This window comes from Amblyomma mixtum, chromosome 2, assembly GCF_055824585.1.
Source record: "Amblyomma mixtum isolate Tamu chromosome 2, ASM5582458v1, whole genome shotgun sequence".
Lineage (NCBI taxonomy): Eukaryota > Metazoa > Arthropoda > Arachnida > Ixodida > Ixodidae > Amblyomma > Amblyomma mixtum.
The window spans coordinates 145,421,216-145,445,252 of record NC_143013.1 but is presented as its reverse complement, the minus strand read 5'-3'; the positions used below and the strand labels follow the sequence as shown (position 1 = coordinate 145,445,252).

Here is a 24,037-nt window from a genome sequence, read left to right as displayed (position 1 = left end):
GGATACCACCGAAATTTACCCCAAGCTCTATTTTGTTGTTTTTTTGCTTCCTTGCAGTCTTTTGTCCACCATACTTTATGGTTTTGTCGCACCGCTCCCGACGACTGAGGAATAGCTGTGAGTGCGGCAGTTATGATACAGTTAGTGAACTCTTCGTTTATCTGGTCGATGGTGAGATTTTCTAAAACTATATCGTCTAAAGTTGCCTTTCCTTTAAAAAGTGACCAGTCGGCGAGGTGAAGTTTCCAGAGCCGCGGTTTTGTTGGGATTATTTTTGGTGAGGAAGTTAAAGTGATTAGTATAGGGAGGTGGTCACCGCCATATGGGGTGTCAATGACATCCCATTTAAAATCATTTAAAACAGAAGGTGAGCTAAATGACAAATCTAAAAAGGTCATTTTCCCCGAGGCAGGGAGCAGTAGGTGGCTTTTCCTGTATTTAAAAGACATACATGGTCTGTTCTGAAAGTAGTAGGACTCATTTTTTTAAACAAAATTTATTCAAGAGAATAGTACAAACGATTACAATTTTTCAAGGTAGCACCCTTCCGCACCTACACGCTGCTGCCAATGAGTTTTACAGTTTTCGTATGCCTCCAGGAACGCCTGGACCGGAATGCTGTTTAGCTCCCTCGTCACGGCCTGTTTAATCACCTCTACCGATCCGTGATGTTCCCCCTTGAGCGTCGATTTTATTCTCAGGAATAGAAAATAGTCTGGCGGGGCCAAGTCGAGGCTGTAGGGGGCCTGAGTCAGCGTTGCCGCCATGTGCTGGGCAAAAAATCGGGGTCCTCATTCACATGATGAAGAAGAGCCTACCGGATGGCCTTTTCCTCCTCTGACAACACTCCCGGCACCAACTTCGCGCACGCTTTCCTCATGGATAAGTTTTCTGTCACGATCTCAAAAACTTGGGTTTGAGGAATTCTCAAGTCATCAGCAATCATTCTGATACTTATTCTACGATCACTGTTAAGTAAATGTTTCACTCGCTACACATTTTCGTTGGTCTTTCTGGTCGAAGGGCCTCTGGAGCGGTCGCCTTCCTCCACTCATTCCTCACCTTCTCGGAACAGCTTGTGCCACTCAAAAAACACCTGATCTACCCATGGAAGCGTCACCGTAGGCCTCCTTAATCATGTTGTGAGTTTCTTTGCCTGTTTTACCAAGATTTATTCAAAATTTGATCGCGCATCGCTAATCCAGTAAACGCTCGACGATTCTGCGTGACGAGACGTTTCGACAGGGGTTCACAGTACAAGCGACCTCCTCTCTTCAACGGCCGAGAGCCGACTGCCCATTTTCCCCAGCATTCCCAATATCCCCCTTCAACGATCCTGCACGCGCAGACCACCTCTCGTCCGCCCGTTCGCCCAGGAAAAAACCAGTCCTACTACTTTCAGAACAGACCCTGTACATTGTTTGTGAGGATAAAATCTTCGATTATTTGACCCCTAGAGTCACAGTGCTCGCTTCCGCAAAAAGGGGAGTGAGTGTTAAAGTCCCCAACTACTAGATACGGTTCTGGAAGTTCATTGATAAGTTCTTGTAAATCGTGGACTGTTAATGTAGAATGTGGAGGTATATATACAGAACAGAGAGAGATTGTTTTATGGCTGACGACACTGACCGCAACGGCTTCAAGTTTTGTTTTGAGTTTTATTTCTCGAGAAGGAACGCCGCTTTGTACGATAATCGCGACGCCTCCAGAGAGTCTATTTGCCTGCTCACGATCGTGTCTAAAAGTTTTATAATGTTTCAGGATATTTGCATGTTGAGGACCAAGATTGGTCTCCTGAAGACATAAAGCTACGGGCGAGATTGACCCTAGAATATCTTTTATGTCACTGTAGTTCCTCAACATTCCTCTACAGTTCCACTGAACTAGGAAAGCCATATTTATGTTTGGGATAGGAACGATTGAGAGTTTACTTATTTTCTGGGGCCGTTATGGTAGCCCTGCCTTTTTTCCGCACAAGAGAGCTGTTCCGCCGCTGTAAAGCAGGCGGGCTGGGAGTTTGGTCCATCACCTCGCAAGAGGTGCTGGACGACCGCGGAGATTCCGCGGGTGTGTGGGTGTCAGGCCTACCCCGACGGGGGGAAGTCCTGCGGGAAGCTGACCCGTGGGCCGGCACTCCCTGGCTTGGCGTTGGCAGAGCAGCCTTCGCTGTCTCTGCCTGGGGCGTGGATGGCACTGCCACAGACGCGGTGGAAGTGGCCGCGGCAGGTGCTGGAGTGCTGTGTGGTGCTACGCCCCCGCGCACCACATCAGCGAAGTTTGGTTTCGCTGTGAAGGAGAATGTGTTGTTAAGTGCAAAACGCCTTCTGGCTTCTTTGAATGAAATGTTTTCTTTGGTCTTAATGGTGATGATTTCTTTCTCCTTTTTCCAGGACGGACACGCCCTGGAGTACGCAGCGTGGTCGCCTTCGGAGTTTGCGCAGCGTAGTGGTGCGTCGCATTTCTCAGACTGGTGGTCCTTTGATGCGCATTTCGCGCAGGTTTTGCGGCCGCGGCAGCTCTGTGAGCCATGGCCAAACTTCTGGCAATTGAAACAGTGGCGGGGATTTGGTATGTATGCCTTACGTTCACTTTCAGGTATCCTACTTCGATTGATTCGGGCAAGCTGCTGGTGTTAAATGTAAGGACCATGTGTTTGGTGTCTCTTTCCTTGTTATCCTTGCGGATTTCGATACTGTGGACGTCAATTACATTTTGTTCGGATAGTCCTTGAAGCATTTCAGTTTCTGTTAGGCGGATAAAGTCAGCCTCTGAGATGACGCCTTTGACTGAGTTGAGGGATCGGTGGGGAGTCACGGAGACAGAGATGTCCCCTATAGAAGCAATGTTTGCAAGTTTCGAGCACTGGATGCTCTCGCGTAGTTCGAGGAGTAGGTCGCCGCTGGACATTTTGGATACCTTGTAGCCAGGCCCTAAGGTATCTGTTAGGCATTTGGTAACAAGAAATGGGGATATGATTCGGGCTTGCTTTTCTTCACAGTTACTGCGTATAACATGAAACTTAGTGAAAGTTGGTTTCTTTTTCATGAAAAAGTGTGCTGCTTCGGTCCGCTTTCTTTTCAGAGAGCGATCAGGTTTTGAAAGGGGGGGAGCCATAAAAAATTGAGGTTTTTCTGTCATGGTGCCAGCCACCCACCATGGAGTCCAACAAGGGTACGCGACAGGAACTTTGAAAACAAGCCCTGCCCACGTGAGCTGTACACCTTAACTATAACCTAATATGACTCAACTCAGGGTAGTTGGTCACACACGGTTAACCCTCGCCGCCAGGAAAAAGAGGAAGAACGAAGAAGAGAGGAGGATACAGGAAAGTTGTAAGAAAGGAAATAGGAAAGTGAAAGATAGAAGGGCGGACAGGAAAAGGCGACTGCCGATTTCCTCCGGTTGGGTCAGGCCGGAGGTGCCGTCTACAGGAAGCTGGGGCCAAAGTGGTGTGTTGCCTCTGCCGAGGGGCCTTAAGGGTCCAAACGCTCGGCAACGGCTCAACCACCAGGATCCCCTTTTCCACGGACACGGCGATGCCACACACGGCTAAGCGCGGATGCTCGGGTCCATGGTGACACATTGCTCACCATCATCCCCCTGCGGGGATGTCCCTGCGGATGCTCGGGTTAACCCCGTGGTGTCGCCACTCACCAACGTCTGCATGCTGCAGACGCCCCCCTGCGGGGACCTGAGAGAGAAATAACTAGAAGAATAAGGATGGAGTGGAGCGCATATGGCAGGTTCTCTCAGATCATGAATGGCAGTTTACCAATATCCCTCAGGAGAAAAGCATACAACTGCTGTATCTTATCGGTGTTCACCTATGGGGTAGAAACGTTGAGTCTAACAGACAGGGTTCAGCGTAAGTTAAGGACAACGCAGCGAGCTATGGAAAGAAAAATGATAGGTGTAACGTTAAGAGATCGGAAGCGGGCGGAGTGGGTGAGAGAACCAACGAGCGTTAATGACATCTTAGCCGAAATCAAGAGGAAGAAACAGGCTTGGGCAGGGCATGTAATGCGAAGGCAAGATAACCACTGGTCCTTAAAGGTAACAGAGTGTATTCCAAGAGAAGGCAAGCGTAGCAGGGGAGGCAGAAAATTAGGTGGACGGATGAGATTAAGAGGTTTGTATGTTTACGGTGGCCGCAACTGGCAAAGGTCAAGGTTAATTGGAGAGACATGGGAGAGGCCTTTGCCCTGCGTGGGCGTATTCAGGCTGATGATGATGATGACGAAACGCTGGGCTTGCAGCTTTCGGGATAAGAAGCTAGCTTCTTTTCATTTAGCCCATTCAAAAATGGCGAAGCGAGGAATAGCGATAAAGTGGCCAGAGTCCACGATCAGATGATACTGGCCTCACAAATGCGAGAGGCTTTAAACATTTTTTCGTCATATTTCTATACCCAGTGTTCCTTCGGTAGGTTTTTTTTTGTCAGTTGACGTAACTGTCGCTCCAAAAAGTCAAGTATGGCTGGCTAAGACCAATGACCGATACTCAGCTGGGCGAAGAATAAATGGTTTGGTTTATGGTTGATGGGAGTTTTAACGTCCCAAAGCGACTCAGGTTATGTGGGACGTCGTAGTGAAGGGCCCCGGGAATGTTGACCACCTAGGCTTCTTTAATTGTCCACTAACATCGCACAGTACACGGGCCTCTAGATTTTCACCTCAATCTAGATTCGACTGCCGAAGCCGGGATCGAACGCGCGTCTTTCGGGTCAGCAGCCAAGAGCCATAACCTCTAAGCGAATGCGGCGGCGGGAAGAACAAACGGAGGTGAACCCTTACCTGCGCAAGATGGCACACAACCTTAATAAGTTAGCGAGCCGCAAGCTTAATCCGCTAGTTTTCTAAGCATTGACCATGTTGCACAAGCTGTTTGCTGGCATTTAAGGTTCGTACAAAATGCAAAGTTGCCTAAAGAAGCTGTCGAACCTTTGGCGCTGTTGGCAGATGGTGCTCGATAGGAATTGTAGCTTTAAAGGGCTAAGTCCTATATTGGGCAAACGTAAAACGAATCGAAATATGGAATGAATGAGAAAGATGCTAGTCTTTTTGAGAACGGAGATTTTGTACAGGAAGATAGCTTACAGTGCAGTACAAGCACGACCATGACCGGTCAGGATTATGGCGTGAAAACAACGATTATGCCTTCACATGTCCCAAGGAACGTGTTGTGGCATAAATACAACTCGAATACTAGTTAATGAATAATTAGCTAGTACTTCGAATCTTGCTTCGTTTTGGTGACAGAAACGTACCTTTGTCCTGGAGAAAAACAGCATTGCGATACACCTCGGCGAGCTCAGTGCTGTGATTGATGTGGTGCACGGTCTGCAGGAATGCGATCAGATTTTGCTGCAGATTGCCCGGCTTCTGTACAGAGAAAATCGAAAAGAATACGCACAGCTAATCTGGAAAAATGAGCGTTGCTATTTCACACCATGAAATAAGTTGCCCTGCGCATACGTCGATTTGAACCAAAAGATTCCGTGTTGGCTCGTCCGTATAAATTGTCGCCTTCGCAAAATTTTGACGAAAGATTTTTAAGAAAAAATTGAAATGGTAATGCTAAAGGTGAGTTTTACAGCTACTGAAGCATTAGAAGCTCCCGTCGGATCAAAAATGCAATTCATCAAGAGGGGATTATTTGCGCAGCCTACCTGTCAGAGCGTTATGAAATTTCGCAGTCTCAGCCGGACGTTGGTGGTTGCGCCGGTGCAGCAAGTTCGCTTGCAATGTTTTAAAAAAACATATCTCAACTACTATCTGTGCGCTACAATATAACGTGGTCTGTGCATACTAAATGCTAATTGTGTGTGCTAAATTTTTCTGCTGGCCTTTTGATTGATGATCAATGAGAATAGCGCTGAAAGATTAATTTCTTTTTTAGCGACAAAGGGGAAGAAACACCTCTGCCGCTAGCACTGCCACAAAGGTACTTGTGACAGTCGTCGTTTTATGTGGTTCTTCATCTTCGTGCCTAAACGAATTATCCTTCGTTTTCTTTACGATGTCAAAGGAGGCTGCAGTCGTCCATTTCGCGCAAGTTTAATAATTATGTGCTTTTCTGTGAGTCTGTTTATATGGCTGCATTTGTGCATTCGAAGTTTCCTTCGCCGGTCAGTATCGGCCTGATGGTCGAATTTTGATGTTCTTCAACATGTGTCCGCTGGCGTCGACAATTGGAGCAGTTGACTGTGCATACGGTACGCTATGAGGTACCATGGAAAGGAACTGTCAGTGTCGCCAGTGCTGGCACGGATCTTGAAGAGAACCATTGCATGAGGAAACAAGGCTGAAGGAAAGTCGTGATTTTTTAAAAAATAGATGCAGCCGGCTAAGCAGTTCACATGGGCAAGGCTCCATACGCTGCGAAGACTTGCCTAGAAATAGAGGAGATTGAGAATTGACATTGGAAAAAAAAAATTACCTTGGTTGCTCCTAGCGTGCCGCCTACAGTTTCGTCACGCGAATCGAGTACTCGCACAGGAGGCAAGTGCTCACCCGTGCGACAATGTCCAGATTGTGCGAACCTTCGCCCGGGACGGTCCCCAGCAAGAAGCGCCTGCCAGCCACTGCGGCAGCCAAGTGCACGCTGGGCTCCTGCGTGGGGCCGAAGAAGCGCGTGCGCTCGCTGGCCGCCAGCACAATGTCCCTGGCGCGGGCGTTGCGGAGGCAGAGGAGTTGCTCTCCGGCGTCCTCGCGAGGGCAGCCCAGGGCCGTGGCCAGATCTCCGGCAGCGAAGCTGTAGTACCTGCACGGCGCGGTCCCCGTGCGTGCACTGAATCGACGGAGCCCCGAAACGTGTGGTCATACCTAGAGTGCACCACGATGAATTGTTCATTTCACTGGGGGTTAAGTTTAACGCAGAACAGGCATTGACAGGAACATATACATGAAACCACCAACTTACGTATCTCATGGATTTGATCACTCGATGAAAATCCGGGAATACAGGTGTAGGGTCAATATTTTGAAATACACTTTCTTTCCGAAAACAATCCATGACTGGAATAATTTACCTGAACATATTGTTACTGCTCCTCCTTCACCCTTCTCAACTCAATTGTTGTGTTCCATGTGTAACTTCAGATTATTTTTCAAAATGTTTTTTAGGTTTTTTTCACCAAAGCGTCTGGTGCTGTTTGGCGTTTTCTTTCGCTTTAGTTCTGGTGTATATTATTATGTCCTGCAGAGCCTGCGTATTAAATGTATACAACAGAATCGTACTCTTGTTTTCTTAGATGTTTTAAAGGAAGTGTTGTTGACCTGTCGGTAAGCGCGGTGTATGAATGAACGTATGTATGTAAGGATTATTTTTGTTTCCCTTTTTTCTGTACTCTCCCAACAATAATGCACGTTGGGCGCTGTAGGTACTGTAAATAGATAAATAAATAAATAAATACTTGTCTTGATAAACGGAGAAAGCAGGGGGCACTACCATTGAGGGGCCCGAGTAGAAGAGATTGGTTGACTTGGGTGACAGTGGTCCCCCCAACTACACGCTTGGTTCGCTACAACGAAAAGCGGTAAGCAGCAAGCTGCTAGTGAGACGCAAGAAAACATTCATTTAACCTGCATCGTCTACAACATTTCTGATGTTCCGTCGTTATTGGTAGGCTCCTTTCATGAGCCGCCATTTCACTTTGACATGTGCTCGCTGTATGGCGAGTGAATAGGGAGAAAAACCACCTGAAGAAGTCGTGTACTCCTAAGCCAACGCTAATGGCAATCGGAGTTCGGCAGCTTCGAAATGACCCCAGAGCACACGGATAATCGACCAGCCATCACCCTTAACGGTTGATTAGTGCATGAAAATTACTGCTTCAGAACGCTGATTAGGCCAAATAATTTGCATGTAATTGAAAGCGTGTTTAGAACTGGCTTTTCGGCATCTTTTATCCATAGGGTTTATGAGCTTATTTCGTTTTAATTCCCACCGTGTATTCTTTTACGTCAACAAAAATAATGTTATTGTAGCTAGTATTCAGTTCGGTACATTAATTTTCTGAACAAGATTTTTAATTTCTTATCACTGGAATAAAAAAAAGCTGCGAATATATTGCCACACTCTACCGGCGCCCCCGTGCGGTCTGTCTACGACCTTTGTCGCGCGCCGGACTTCGTCCTCTTCTGCTCGGTGCTAGGGTCGGCCGGCTGCGCTCCGCCCAGTGTGCTCGCCAGTGATAGAACGTTCTACCGGCGTCCGTGACATTTTGGTGGAAGTGCTGGGTACGATCCATGTACGAAGAGGTCCCAGGAACCTCCAGCGCTACGCCACAATCCCTGGACACGACACCTGTCCACAAGTCAAGCCGCCGCTTGAAAGGCTTAGCCCCCGAGTATAATCCCCTCACCGCGCCATCCCGCACGATGACCTCTACGGTGGCCTGCCAGACCTTCCAGCCATCTGTGAGTTCATCACCGCTACTTCTTCATACGCCTCGTACGCCTGCGTCGTTTCATGGTGACAAGTTTGAGGATGTGGAGGACTGGTTGGACGGGTATGACAGGGTCGCTGAATTTAATCTGTGGGACGAGGACCGCAAGCTTCGGAACGTCTACTTTGCCCTCCAGGACGCCGCCAAGACGTGGTTCGAAAACCACGAGTCCGCCATCCACACCTGGCAAGACTTCCGGCGGCAGTTGCTGGATGCCTTCAGCAGCAACGAACGGAGGGAGCGTGCTGAATTGGCCCTGCAATCGAGAGCGCAGCAGCCAAACGAGAGCGTGGCGATGTTCGTGGAGGACATGACCCGGCTTTTCAACCGCGCCGATCCTCCGATGACGGAAGCCAAGAAGGTGCGCCATTTGATGCGGGGAGTGAAGGAGTAATTGTTCGTTGGGCTCGTGCGCGATCCACCGACTACAGTCGCCGATTTTGCAAAGGAAGCGGCAGGCATGGAGCGCGCCCTGCAACAGCGGTTTGCGCACTACGGCCGTCCATCAAACATCACTGCTGTGGAGTGCCACATGCCGAAGCCCGGGGATGAGAACACCTCCCTCCGAGAGCTCATCAGGAGCATCGTTCGCGAAGAGCTGCAGAAGCTTCGCTCTGTGGAGCAGTCTCCTAGTGTGACCGCCATCTCGGATGCTGTCCGTGACGAGATACGCCGCACGGTGCTGCCCATTCAACCTCCCCAACCGCCAGCGCCCTATGTGATGACATACAGCGAGGCATTGCGAAGTCCTGCGCCACCACCGCCGGCGTTCTACTCTCCTGCCCCTACCGCGCCGTCCCGCCAATTCCCGTATACGGCAGCGCTGCCAGACGACCGCCCACCCGTCACGAAGGCAAACATGTGGCGCACGCCGAACAACAGGTCCCTGTGCTTCCACTGCGGCGAAGCAGGCCACATCCGTCGTCACTGCCCGTACCGCCGGATTGGCCTGCGCGGCTTTTCGCCAGACGCACCCCTGCCACGCTATGGTGTACGACCCCGCGAGATCGATCAGTACCTAGCGGCCAACGTCCCACCTGCACCTACTGCCCAACGTCAGTCCAGGTGACCGTCGCCTCGACGGTTGTCTTCACCTGCCCGCCAGTCCTACGTCCGGCAGTCCTCCAGCCCGCGCCGGGAAAACTGAGGACGGCGACCCCCGGAGGTAGGGCAGCCGTCACTGGACATAATGACGAACATCCTCCGCTCACCGACGTTAGCATGCGACCTGACCTCCGACCCCACGCCGCTACGACCTTTCGACGCCCAGAGACGCCTTCGCTTGACGCTTCAATTGGACAATGTGAACGACCCTTACGTCCGACGTCTTTCCGACGAACAGAGAGGTCTCCGCTTGACGCCCCAACTCGACCGCGAGAACGATCCCCAAGTCCGACCTCCCCCACACAGCGTTTTTCCGAAGGTGACCAAGCTTCGGCTGAAATCCCGATCATCGTTGATGGCCGCCGCGTGACTGCTCTCGTAGATACCGGCGCCGACTTCTTCGTCATGAGTCGTGGTCTGGCGACTGTCCTGAGGAAAGTCCTGACACCTTGGCCTGGAACGCACATCCGGACAGCTGGAGGCCATCTGGTGACACCGCTTGGCGTCTGCACCGCTAGAATGGAGATTCGCGGTGTAACCTTCACTGCCTGCTTCGCTGTGTTGGCTCATTGCTCGAAGGACCTCATCCTCGGGTTTGATCTTCTTCGAGAACATGGTGCGATAATCAACCTCCGCGAACTTGTCGTGACGTTCTCACCTCAGTGTGCCATAGCCGACAGCAGCGAGCCCGACCGGCCTGTTTTTCGCGTGTGTGATGACAATGTCACGCTACCACCACGCTCCAGTTTGTTTATTACGGTGGAATACTCCAACCCACGCACGCCTCACGGGATTGCGGAAGGTAACCTGTCGTTACTGCTGAGTCAACAAGTCTGCGTTGCGCGGGGTGTTACTTCCCTCCGCGGAATGCGAACGCAGCTTTTTGTTACCAACTTTAGCGCCGAATACCGCCACTTGCCGCAAGCAACAGCCATAGCCTATTTCGACGAAATTAGTGACTCAGTCTCCCACTGCGCCTTGTCCCTCAACGATACCCATGAATCGACGTCTGACGCCCCCGTTATGACTGACGTGAACCCCGACCTAACCGCCGATCAGAAAAACCGCCTCCACATGATCCTCGACTCTTTTCGTGACTGCTTTGCGACCACTTCTAAAGTTCGGCAAACATCGGTCGCTAAACACCGCATTGTAGTTGATGAAGGCGAGAGGCCTATACAACACCACCCCTATCGAGTGTCTGCGAAAGAACGGGAGGTGATTCGGAGGCAGGTTGAGGAAATGCTCCGCGACGAGGTTATCCAGCCGTCAACAAGCCCGTGGGCTTCGCCCGTTGTGCTGGTCGCCAAGAAGTATGGCACTCTCCGATTCTGCGTCGACTATCGTCGCCTCAACAAGATTACTAAAAAGGACGTTTATCCGTTGCCCCGAATTGATGACTCATTCGATCGCCTGCGTCATGCCCGGTACTTTTCCACTCTTGACCTATGCAGTGGGTACTGGCAGATCGAAATCGATGAACATGACCGTGAAAAGACAGCGTTCATAACCCCCGACGGTTTGTATGAGTTCAAGGTGCTCCCCTTTGGCTTGTGTACCGCTCCTGCCTCCTTTCAAAGAATGATGGACACTGTCCTGGTTGGCCTCAAATGGCAGTCGTGTCTCGTCTATCTTGATGATGTGGTTATTTTCGCTGCGATCTACGAAGAACATCTCAAACGCTTGAGTGCAGTATTGACGGCAATCCGATCAGCCGGTCTGTCTCTAAAACCCGAAAAATGGCACTTCGCGTACCAACGGCTGAAGTTTTTGGGACATGTTGTGACACCTGAGGGCGTCAGCCCCGACCCCGACAAGACGGCCGCTGTAGCTGCGTTCCCGACTCCCACTGATAAGCGAGCTGTGCGCCGGTTTCTTGGCCTCTGCGCATACTACAGACGCTTCGTGCAAGACTTCTCCAGGCTGGCTGAGCCTCTCACACGGCTGACAAAAGACGATCAGCCTTTCGTCTGGGCACAGGAACAGCAGGACGCCTTCGAAAAGCTCCGCGAACGCCTACAAACAACGCCCATTCTTGCCCATTTTGATGAGGAGGCGGACACGGAACTTCACACCGATGCCAGCAACATTAGCCTCGGTGCAGTCCTCGCCCAGTGGCAAGATGGTGTTGAGCGCGTGATTGCTTACGGCAGCCGCACGCTGTCACGGTCCGAGGCAAATTACTCAACCACTGAAAAGGAGTGCCTTACTGTTGTGTGGGCGATAACGAAGTTCCGGCCCTACTTGTATGGTCGCCCGTTTCGGGTCGTGAGTGACCACCACTCACTGTGTTGGCTCGCGAATCTTAAAGACCCCTCGGGCCGGCTAGCTCGTTGGAGCCTTCGCTTGCAAGAATTTGACGTTACAGTTGTCTACAAGTCGGGCAACAAACACAGCGACGCAGACTGCTTGTCCCGTGCTCCTATTCCGTCCAGCTCTGATGACCTCGAAGATGACCCTCTATTTATTGGTGCTCTGACCAAGTCCGCCCTCGTTCAACAACAGAGGGACGACACGGAATTGCGCCCACTCATCGATTATCTCGAGGGAACCGCCTGGTTACCACCTCGTCTATTCGCGCGTGGCTTGTCGTCGTTTTGCTTGCGGGATGGCGTCCTCTACAAACGAAATTACGGCCCGACGGACTCTGGTTACCTGCTCGTGGTTCCAACGCCGCTTCGCACTGACGTTTTGCAGGCGTGCCACGACGAGCTTCCTTCCGGCCACCTCGGATTTTCTCGAACGATGGCACGAGTTCGTCACCGTTATTACTGGCCCAGGCTTTCTGCGGCTGTCAAGCGTTATGTGCGCACTTGCCGCGAGTGTCAACGTCGGAAGAAACCACCTTTCAAGCCGGCTGGCTTGCTCCAACCCATTGCTCCGCCGAGAATTCCTTTCCACCAAGTCGGCATGGACTTACTGGGCCGATTTCCCACGTCATCATTGGGTAACCGGTATATTGTGGTTGCCACCGACTACCTCACCCGGTATTGTGAGACTGAAGCCCTTCCCCGCGGTACTGCTGCTGAAATTGCTGACTTTTTCATCATCAGCATAGTCCTCCGCCATGGCGCCCCTTCTGTTGTTTTAACTGACCGAGGCACAGCGTTCACGTCCACGCTTACTCAGGAAGTCGGCAAGAAGTCGATGCTCACCGCTATAACCTTCGTCATCGCGAAGTCATTTTCCAGCCTGGCGATCAAGTGTGGGTTTGGAGCCCCATTCGTCTGCGCGGTCGCTCCGAGAAGCTTTTGCGCCGTTACTTCGGCCCCTACGAGGTACTCCGCAAACTCAGCGATGTTACGTATGAAGTGCGCCCGCAAGGGAGTGTTCGTTCTTCAAGACGCCCGCCGACATCCGAAGTTGTGCACGTCGCAAGACTCAAGCCATACCATGCCCGCTAGAACAACTCTCACCACGTTCAGTGCCTGGGACCCTGCTCATGCACACACGTGGCTCCCCCTGACTTTCAGCTATCGAGTCGATGCCTTTCCAGAGGGGAGGGGCAATGCCACACTCTACCGGCGCCCCCGTGCGGTCTGTCTTCGACCTTTGTCGCGCGCCGGACTTCGTCCTCTTCTGCTCGGTGCTAGGGTCGGCCGGCTGCGCTCCGCTCAGTGTGCTCGCCAGTGATAGAACGTTCTACCGGCGTCCGTGACAATATAGTGTCGCGCACTAAATAATACGGACTACGCTTCGGAGCTTCAACTGTTCCCTAGGGCTTGCTTAATATAAATATAGTTTGCTGCGTTTATGTGCAAGTGTACAAATATGAAACACTCGTTCATTTTCGCTGGGCAATAAGTGAGAAGTGTACGACCGCCAAAACATGGTCCAAAAAAGTCACGCAGCCGACGGTAGCTAGCCAGACATCAAAAGCCTGTTTAGATAGACCAAGGTCTCGATTAAATGCACCGTAGAATCATGTCCTAGTACTGTACTGCAGTTTAGAGGAAGGCGGTACAGAAACGGTGCTGTATTGTTCGTATACATTGCGACATGCAGTCGAAATTATTTTGTGCAACTGTATATTTCGCAGGGAGGTGGAGGTCGTCGGAAGGGTGCGTTTTAGCGACCACAGGATGGTAAGGTCTCGAATTAGCTTAGACTTGAAGTGGACACGGAAGAAAGTACTGAAGCAGAGGCCCATTAACAAATTCGTGTTAAGAGGGAAGGCACAGGAACTCAGAATATTGCTGCAGAACATATATTCGAGTTTAACTGAGCACGACTACATTAATGTTCCGCAATAAACAAGTATCTCACTACTTTTTTTTAACGAGTGCGCAGTAGAAGTGATTAGGAAGCGCCAAAGTATGAAAGCATCTAATTCAACAGACAGAGCAGAACTGGCAGAGCTATCAATATTAATAAATAAGCGCAAGGTAAGGTTTTAAGGGTTTAATGTCCCAAAGTGACTCCGGCTTTAGGGACGCCGTAGCAGGAGGCTCCGGATAATTTCGACCGCCTGGGGTTTTTTATTGTGCACTGACATCATACAGTACACGAGCCGTCGTCATGATATTGTGGGTGGCTTACTGGTTGGTCGGCGCCGAAGTTATAATTATTCAGGCCAACCTGCCCACCATTGCACTCTCCGTAAGTTCGGAGGGGGAAGAGCGACAAACTTTTCCACCCCGAGCGCAAAAGATGAGGTTCGACTGCTGACCGGTGGTAGGGGCCACGACTGATAAGCCGTTGACCGGAGGCATGAGGCATACACAAGTTTCTTAACAAACCCCTTTAGTTGGGCAAAGAACAGCACGAAATGTACAAAACAGTGCCCAACGAGGTAGCCTGCGTACACAGGCGCGACGCAAATTACAAACACAAAATGAAGTCGCGAACACTACAATCAACACATAGAATGAAATATCAGCGCGGTTACTATACAGCAACGTTACAAGATTAAAGCAATAATGTACAAAAGAATAGGACGAGAAACAGCGACAGGACAAAGAAAAGAGTCAAGCGAGTTGGGAGAAACGGTGGCTTAGCTGCGTAGTGGCAAGGTCCGGTCGCAGGGAGCGTAGGGCTGCGTATCCGCGTGGGGCTGATAAGGTGCTGCGAATACGGGCGAACCTGGGCCACGCGTCTTCGGGGCCGCCGTCGCCGCGCTCTACGCGCCAGACACCCGCCTAGACTCGCTTGCCGACCACTTCCCTGGCTGACCTCACACACGTCCGCATACAACGAAATCTCCGAGCGAACTCGCCGGCTCGCGGTTAACTTAAAAAGCTCAAGGCACAGCGCGCCAACGATTTCCAGATGTTGAAATGGGAGCAAAAGAAACACGATGAAGCACAGAAGGAAGCCGAGAGAAAGCCACGGTCCCTAACGAGGAGCGATGCTAACTTGCGAAGGCCGGGAAGGGTGCCGGGGCATTCAACCTACAGCTCCCCGTTCCCACAAACTGTAAGCGCTTGCTATACGGCGATAATCCTAGGAAGGGGCGGAGTAGCCTTTACCCTGCAGCATCGCGAGTGGTCAGCTGTCCACGCGGGAGGGGGGGTCAAAATCATCGCCGCCACACTGCGACATGTTTCTGAAAAACAGAGGCGCCTTGCCAACCTCTGCTGCAAAAGTAAAATACGTACAAGGCAGGCACGACTTTGTGAAAACGTTTAAAATTTCGCCTCCATCGAAATGCGATCGCCCTGACAGGAATCGAACCCGGTTCTGTCGGTCAGCAGCTGAGCACGGCAACCACTGAGCCATCGCGGCAGCAACCGCAAGGCAGCCGACGTAAGGAAGTTTAATGTGGAGGGAATCGAGCATGCTGTTCAGAACAGCGGCAGCGTAAAAACAATGAAGAGGAAATAACGGGCACAGATCAGACGTATGCGTTAAGAGACAAAGAGGGCATTGTCTCTTAACGCATATGGATAAGCAATATGGATAAGATTGAGTGCCCGAAGAGTTCTGATGGAAGAGGTCTTTTCTTGGCCCGCAGCGGCGCAGTGAAGCTGTTGATGATGATACTATTGTGCGAAGTTCGAAGGGTGAATAATTTCTGAAAGCCACGCGGGTGGATCTGATGCGACTACAGTTGAAAAATCCATGTCTTTTTGTTGCTTCTATCTCCAGAGTAGAGAAGATCGAGCAGATTCAGGGGCTTGTTAGGAAAAGCATAGGAATTGAAGCCCTCAATCCCCGATACAAAAGAAGCATAGTGGAAGTGGCTGGTTTTTAAACCGAAAGCTTTACATGGCTAGCAGGAGCCCAGGTCACCGAGAGGCCACGTTTGACCTTCAAGCGGAGGGAGACACTTTTTGCGCTTGATCTCAGAAATACTGCTCTCTGCGCATGCGCTGCGTTGCTATGGCGGCGGAAGCACGGGTCGTCTGCTTCTTACGGCGTCGCGGCCCAGTGAGACGATCTGGCCCTTACATTCAAACACATCACCGATCACTACAAGGAGGAGCACCGGCGCTACCCGGCCCCTTGTAAGGTACTGGATCGCGCTGACGAGCGCCTCCTCATGAAAATTCTCACTAATACTTTACTGTGCCCGGCGGTGCTTAAACATTTCAACGCATCCTTTGATGGCGCGTGCCAGTTCTGTGGGGAGGTGGCTGACACTTTACACATGGTTTGGGAGTGCCAATCAATTCCATCTCTGCTCCAACCCCGCCAGAGAGAACTGGGAGGCGGCCCTGCTCGGCTGTCAAGACCTCAAGCCCCAAAATGCCTAAGTTCAACTGACGCGGGTGGCGTTGCTTGCCAATGGGGCACCGGAATAGGGGCTCCACCTTGTATTGTGAGGGGAAAGGGCCAATAGGGCCCTAGCCCCAATCACCTCCCTGCAAGAATTTATTGGATGATAAATGTTTTGCGCCACCACTACCACCTGCAAGTTCAGGTACTGTAGCGTTCTACTTGAGCAACCTCAAAACAGAAGGCTTCGATAGAGGAGTCGACTGCTTCCCACGGCGCCGTGGCCTGGTTCCAAGTCCAAGAATTCAAGCCAAATTTCCCTAGCGGTGCGGCTAAAGTGTTTCAAGCTTCGAATATGGCCAGCACTGCACCTCGCCATATTACAGGCGTTGTGATAACGGCATCTCAAGAAAAACGCCAGAGGGCACTGGGGAAACCACATTGGAGTAATGCGAAAGCACTGACGCCTCCACACCACCTCTAATTGCTCCTCTTTGCCTCAATTTCGATTATGACGTCACGTCTGAAAAACTAATAACTTAATTCACCTTAAACCACCGCTATTGCACCTTGCTCTATAATTAATTCGCATTTGTTTCGCAATTATTTCATTATTCACACTTAAATCACTAAATTCACAATTTTAACAAATTACATATATTCTATTTAATTCACAATTTTTTCATTCAATTCGAAATTTATCCATTTATTTATAACTCATTCACAGCAGATTTACCCTAATTCGCCTTTAGTAAAATCGAATGTGTTATTAAGTTACACTATACCCGCGTTAATGGTCCTTAATTTATAATAATTCACCCTAATTCATCTTAGTTTTTACTACTGCCGTTTCTATAATTTCTTATTACTCATTAGATTTCGATTAATTCTAAAGCCCCCATTGTTCTACCTCGGTATCCATTTCGGGCACTGAAATTTCGCACCGCGCGTTGGCACCGCGTGGGCCAATCGCTTGGTACATCACATGGTGGGTCACGTGGCACTGCACCTCCGGCGATTGCAATTTCGCGCCACTCCCTACCGCACCACGCCCTCTTTCGGTCGCTTTTTGGCTCCAATTAATTAATGATTCGATCGGCACCAAAATTTGTGCGCCGCATCCCCACATGATCGTCCTTCGATTATAACTACTTTTGAGACGATATACCGTTGTAGTTTCCCACAATCGCTGCGGACAGGTTTTGATGACAGAAAGCCGCCGAGATAGCCTAGTAATGTTTTCGGATTAATGATTTCTTGACATATGTTGGATTTAAAGAACCCAGGAAATATTTAGATAGGCTATGGACCATCTCGGAGGTCTTTGTGGACCTTGAACAGTACCTCGCCTCCGTCAGCATAACTTTCTGGACTGAGCAAGGTTCGTGCATGCCAGTTATCCCTGGTTCATGTCTCTTGACATATTTTGCTTGCGTAGTCGAGTAAGCTTCTAAAGCACAAGCAATAAATAATGACACGGCGTGCACCGCTAAAGTGTTTGATGCATCTGGTGACTGTGATGCAAAATTAAGTTACTGTCGCGATGAAAACAAAGGCCAAAACGAAGAGCGTGCCTTGCGACATAATCGGCGTATCCACTAACCACTAGTCCGAGATTGCGCCTCGCACAGCACGGATGTAGTATTCGTGCGTGCGCAGCTGCAGCCGCGCTCTCGCCGGCGCTGTTGCGCAGACCGCCGTCTTGCCAGCTATGGTGAAGTGACTAGCCAGATGACTTCTTTCGCTTGAAAAGGCGAAGGCGCCGCTGTCGCGTGCGCGCCTGCCAGTTTCTCGCTATGGACGAAGCGAGTCGATTGGAGCAGGCGGCAGGCCGAGTCTGATCATCCGGCTGACATTGTCAACCGTGCGAGGGATTTAACAATCCATAGGGAGCATAAGCGCTCTAAGCGGGCAGCCCAAACCGATGAAGAGCGGGAGCTTCGAAAGGAAAAGAAAGGCGCATAACTAGCCCCCTGGGACAGTGGACACCTCAGTCGTGCTTTAAGCTACGTGGCCGTAGTGAGAGAGGTGCGCTGCATGCGCTGGCATTTACAATGTTGTGGCAGAAACGCGGCACTGAAGCTCTAGGCCGTCGGCGTTCCTTATGTTAATTAGCGTTGACGTTGACAACATTCTAGACTCCGATGATGCTCAAGGAGGAAAAGGCTCATGACTGGTTCCCTGGGTCCGCGGTTGCCTCAGTCGCGCTTTGTGGTTCGAGGCTAGGGTGAGAGCGAGAGATGTGGGATGAATGCGTCAGCGCTGAGAACGTTGTGGCAGACACAAGGCTCTGCAGAATGGGCCGCAGCGAGACTTCATGCTGATTTTGCAAGCGTTACTTTCGCTTGCATAACAGCGGTTAGCTGAGCTAATTTGCAGCGATTTTTTGTGGTAGTGTTCGTTTCGGAGGGAAATTGGCTGCGTTATCGTGTATAGAGAGCATAAGTTGACAGCAAGTAGCATAAAAGGCAACCGCGCCTTCCGTGGGACCAGAACTTGCCCGCGCATGTCGCTTGAAGTGCTCCAAGAACTGAGAAGCGGTGTCCCGAGTGCCCCGAACACCCGAGTGTTCGTTTCGGTTCTTTGTGTTTTCACCTCCTGCTGCGCTACCGTGTTTTACTAGATTACCAACTAAAGCTGATGAGTGCAGTTTTCAACTACAGTCTTTTCATTTATGCGCCCTCACAGCAGAACCGGCCGCATTGCATACCAATACGAATTCAGATACAACAGTTGCACATCATCTGCAGTTCTTATCGTCATCATCGTTAGCTCAGGCAAATCCATCGTAGGTCAGTGACCTCACGCACTCATCCAGAATTACTTCGAAAAGAAAGGGAACGGTGACCAAACTTGGGCGTATGGATATGAATCTCTTATGAGGCCATACGAGATGTCAAACCATGAATTTCATGTTGAATTAACGGCGGTCGTCTGCCCCTACTGCGGCCGCCTTACACCCCCGAACATTCTAGGATCATTTAGCCACTTGATTATCTGCTGTCCCTTTTTTCGTTTCCATTGTATTGAAAGCAAATTCGTTACCCTAATATATCACCGGTTCTCTTCTCTTCGCTTTACATGCCATGATTCCGCTCATTTTGTTTTTTACGTTTCACCTGTTATTCATTCGCGCATATTCCTTAACGCAACCTCTCTCTTTCTGTCTATTAAAGAAAAACTGAGGCCAACTCCACGCACACGTTACTTTCAGCGAAGGCGAATTCTATGACTCTTTTTTGCGAGTACTTGTGTTTTATCGAGTGCAAAATACTCAGTTATCACCGAGAAAATTGCATTCAAAAATAGCGATTCAAATTCGCCACGCCAGTACTCAGAGAAAGAGTTTGCACCATTTTAAAGCGAAGAGAAGTGTATCCAAGCCTCTCGGATTCGGGCGAAAAATTCGCACTTCTGAAGTAAAGGTGGCTATAGCCGAAGAAGGGAATGGGCCGATTACTCAGGACGTCCACCACGGAATCTGTCGGGCATTCACGAAACAGCGAGCCGGCTGAGAGAGTGCAGGCTGTATTCCGAAACGATTCATTTCTTTTGAAGTCCATTTTGTCATTTGTCCTTGTTTCCACAGCGGCAGGGCATTATAGAGCAGACGTCACTCTGACTGCGACAGAAACATGCCCACAATGACACCTGTTTGAATAAACGCGCGTCGAGCCCATGTCGTACTACCCGACTGAATCCGACGCTCAAGAGTGACGGAAAACGACAGGTTTGACACTTCTGGCGAACTTCATTGCCGGTAATTCTGTCCTAACAAAGAAACGGCGTCGTTTGTGTGACGAATTCGTGACGCGTAGTCCGTGTGACCCAGCCTGCTTGGATACGGCGGCGCCGTGATCGGAACTGCTGTGTCTGTGATTTGCCGTTCACTTTTCTACCTGTTGTTGCTTTCGTCACATTGAGGTCATGGCCAAGTGAAATGGAAAAGTAACAGAACTTTGCAGAATGCGGCCCCATGAACAGGCTTAGCGGGCCCGGCGCGGGTTAGAAACATCGTCCAAGTCGGCGCCGATGAGTTCATAGCAACCTTATAGCCGACAAAGAAATCGGCGGTGAAGCGCTGTTGCGAGTGTATTGCGTCCGGCTTTGGCCAACGTGACCTCGGTGTGTCGCGCGCACAGGCTGCGTCGGGGTATGAACGCACCTTAGGCATTCAACAGCACCCCAGCCGCTACACAGTAAGCAACGGGAAGCGCGTTTTTGATGGCCTGTGGTGGGCTCAGCTTCCACGTTGCAATTTAGCATGCTGTAAAAGCCAGGCACGTAAATCCAGGCCTTGGTAAATCGAGCCGCGTACTTTATGCCTCAACGCACCACAATTCTGGCACTCGCCCTCATCGCTCCGCCCGCAACAGCCCCGGCTCGCGCGTCATAGCTTCGGGCAGTCGTGCGACATGTGCCGCCCATCAAAAGAGCAATTCCTCAAACCGTCCCGATGATGCACACGCCGTGAGCGTATTAAAAAGAAATCTACTGAAGCATGTATGATAGGCAGATTTCCAAGAACGTTCCTGTCCGAAAACTAACACCGCAATTTTCAACCGCAGCTCGCTTTATTTGAACCCCCCTCAGACCATCTAGTACGATGACTCTACGTTTCATACTTAACGCTGCATGAGCATGGGATGATAAAGATGGCGAAAACAAGTAGCTTTTCAGATTTTGATGACTTTGGGTACGGCGCTTTCGCTAACGCCCAAGTTGGCATCGAATAAAACTTAAAGAAGAGGGACAAGTTGGTAGTTAATTTGGCGTTTATGCGCAACTCGACGTTATCCACCGCTGGAAAGTTTTTCGACGTTAACTCTTTACAAAGTAACATAAACTTGGTGGAGACAGCGGAACTTTCCACTGCGAGAGACAACAACCCTGAGCATTCATCGCTAGTCGTTCAGTGCGTTCGTCAGGCAGTTATACCACCGTATGGAAGCCCGATAACTCGCTTTAACGCTTTTCTAGTTTTCCAGGATGCTCCTTCGTGCCCTTCAAACGGCCTCCACGCGTACCTTCTGAGCGGCGACTCGCTCATGAGGATGACTTTGGAAAAGCGTTCGTGGTTCCAGAAGTCGTCGCCCGCTGAGCTGTCGCCTGCGGCCGTGAGCAGGTGCGTTCCAACCGACCAGGCGCCGGACGCGCTGCCCATCAGCACCACGTCGCTGGCGTTGCCGCCGAAGCTGGCAATGTGCGCCACCACCCATTCCAAGGCCAGCCGTTGGTCGTAGAGCGACACGTCGCCGGGCGCGCAAGGAATGTCGGTGCGGGGACAACCTGCACAGTGACCGAATTTAATTGCAGCAGAAAGAGCCTACACAAGCAATCTGCGACGACAGTTTACGACATTTCGGGTAGAAAGGTCTTCGCATTTTCAGCTAAGGATTTTGTATTACATTTTGACAATGACCTTTTATGGAACTCTCATTTGAACCACCTCTTAACAGGTTCCTTGCGGATCCTTTATATTGCACAATTTTCGAGACCTCATACCACACCTCAGTGCTCAAACTGTCCATGCACATATGCAGACATGTGGCCCCACACACACACACCGTGGCCCATCTGGCTCGCCTTCCTGGATCTGAGGCGGCAGCGCGCCCTAGTCGCCTTCGCCCAGGACGTACTGAACGTCTAATAGATAGGATGTTCCAATAAAAGTGTCACACCACCACCACCATACCAATATCTGTGCGATTAATTATTGTCCAAGCTTTAGTTTACAGCCTCCTAAGATACAGGTTGTCTGTTCACGGCCACTGTACTTTCACATGGACTGCAAGAACTATTTCAATTTCAGGTTCACTATTGTACACAACAGGATACGATTGATATCTAGAAAAAGACACAGATGTCCTTAAGGTGTTCAATAATTCCCTGATTGTGGAAACTTTTGTAATTGGATACCTCTGGATTAACGAATATAAATTATGGTATACCCCGAACCACTGCATAATACCCGAAGAAACTTATACGATCCATAATACTGTAACTAAATATGAAAGAAGAACGCGTTCATATTATATTCCAGCCGTATTTAATAATATATCAGCTCCTATTCTGGAGGCACACTCAGGACATGCTATTAAAAACTTCTCAGAGCTTCAGAAGTTCGAATGACATTTTGTGCAAGTTTCTATTTCAACGTTTTGGCAGTATTTTAGTGCATTTTTCTGCGACCTAACCGCCAGGCACTGCCAGTCAAGCCCTCCGAGGCTTTGGCAGGCCTGAAATCTGCATTTCTTTCTCCATTATGCACAGTAAAGATTGTATTGTATTTTAAGTTGGCCTTCCCATTAGACAGGAAATGGCATTCTAATTAGGAACCAGGAGCTACGCGTGCGCTGAAGTGCACTTTCACTCCTAGTTCCATGAAATTGAAAAAAAAAATGAAGCAATACGCGATATAGTTCGGGTTAAAATGGGCTCTGATCAATTTTAAATGGTGTTTATGACCACTCATAGCTGAATGCTAACGCTATATAACATTATATAACTAAGCGCGTCCTATTCCCTCCTTATGTAAAAACAGCGCGAAAAAGCATGCTCTCAGGCTGCTGTTATGAAGACATCACTCAATAGGATGCGAGACAACAAACTTATTTTTATGTTGGTCCTACTTCTAGGCCTATGTACGAAGCTTTTTACTGATAATTGTTCTGTATTTCTTCAAGTGCACTTAAGTTTCATCTAAGGGCTAATTGCCAGTGAAAATGCATTGCGAGTAGGGCGAAAAGTCCCTTTCATAGCACTGCAGGCTGGGAAGTGTACGCAGCCAAAAGCCTGGTGTTGACAGCCACGGGCAAACTGCTTTGTCTTGCCCCTTAAGACTGCGAAAGAAGAGTAGACGAAGCCTGCGGCCAAATTCCGACGCTTCAACTGGTGGCTTCCAAATGAATCATGTGATCGTCATTTGATTTTATTTGATTTATGGGGTTTAACGTCCCAAAGCGACTAAGGCTATGAGAGACGCCGTAGTGGAGGGCTCCGGAAATTTCGACCACCTGGGGTTCTTTAACGTGCACTGACATCGCACAGTACACGGGCCTCTAGAATTTCTCCTCCAAAGAAATTCTAGCCGCCGCGGCCGGGATCGAACCCGCGTCTTTTGGGCCAGCAGCCGAGCACCATAACCGCTCAGCCACCGCGGCGGCTGATCGTCATTTAGGTAGAAAAATCACAGCATCTCGGCAAAATGATACTAGGCACAGTGGGAGCACTTCACCCAGGAGACAGTAGCTTTAATATGCATTAAATCTCGTTAGCTGTCATCTTCTGCAAAAGAAAACCCAAAGTGTACCGAAATGTCAGCGATGTATACGCCGAACGTGACGACCAGATTGCAAATGATGTATAAGCACGAGATTAAATCTGCCTTTTTGTGGTAAATTGTGCCACTTCTAGTTCACTTGTAGTCCCTGTCTGAAAGCACAGTGTCAAAAAATGGAAGTCCATCCACAATGTCAAAAAATGGAAGTCCACCCCAGTCGTAAAAAAAACACGACAGAACCATGTTAAAATGCAGAAAATATTTAGTATATCTGTTATCACAGAACTTTTGTTTTCCAGGATTTTTCTGTGGTATTGGAGTTCTTTCTAAGTACTTTTCTGTAGTCTGTAGTTCTGGAGTACTTTGAAGGCGGAAGCCTTTAATGCCTCATCGTTTAAGCAGGAGTTGTCGACAGAAATGTCACGCTTTTCAATTGGTCAAAATGCTCGTGAGGTCACAGTGCGCGAATTTCAAATGAGGCCAATTGTACTTTGGCTAGCAACAATGCAACCCATTAAAGGGATGGTATAGTGATGCTCCAACTA

At 49.8% G+C, this 24,037-nt stretch overlaps 1 protein-coding gene across 1 annotated transcript in view; it reads right to left on the bottom strand.

Moving 5' to 3' along the window:
• Nucleotides 1-24,037, bottom strand: part of LOC149361157 (acetylcholinesterase-like) — a 99,649-nt gene that overhangs the window by 13,980 nt on the left and 61,632 nt on the right. Inside the window, exons 10-12 of the mRNA XM_089572596.1 lie at nt 21,238-21,499; nt 6,513-6,762; nt 5,267-5,381 (exon numbers count right to left, since the gene is read on the bottom strand). Coding sequence (XP_089428722.1) covers nt 5,267-5,381; nt 6,513-6,762; nt 21,238-21,499 — 627 coding nt within the window. The remainder of the gene's footprint in view (nt 1-5,266; nt 5,382-6,512; nt 6,763-21,237; nt 21,500-24,037) is intronic.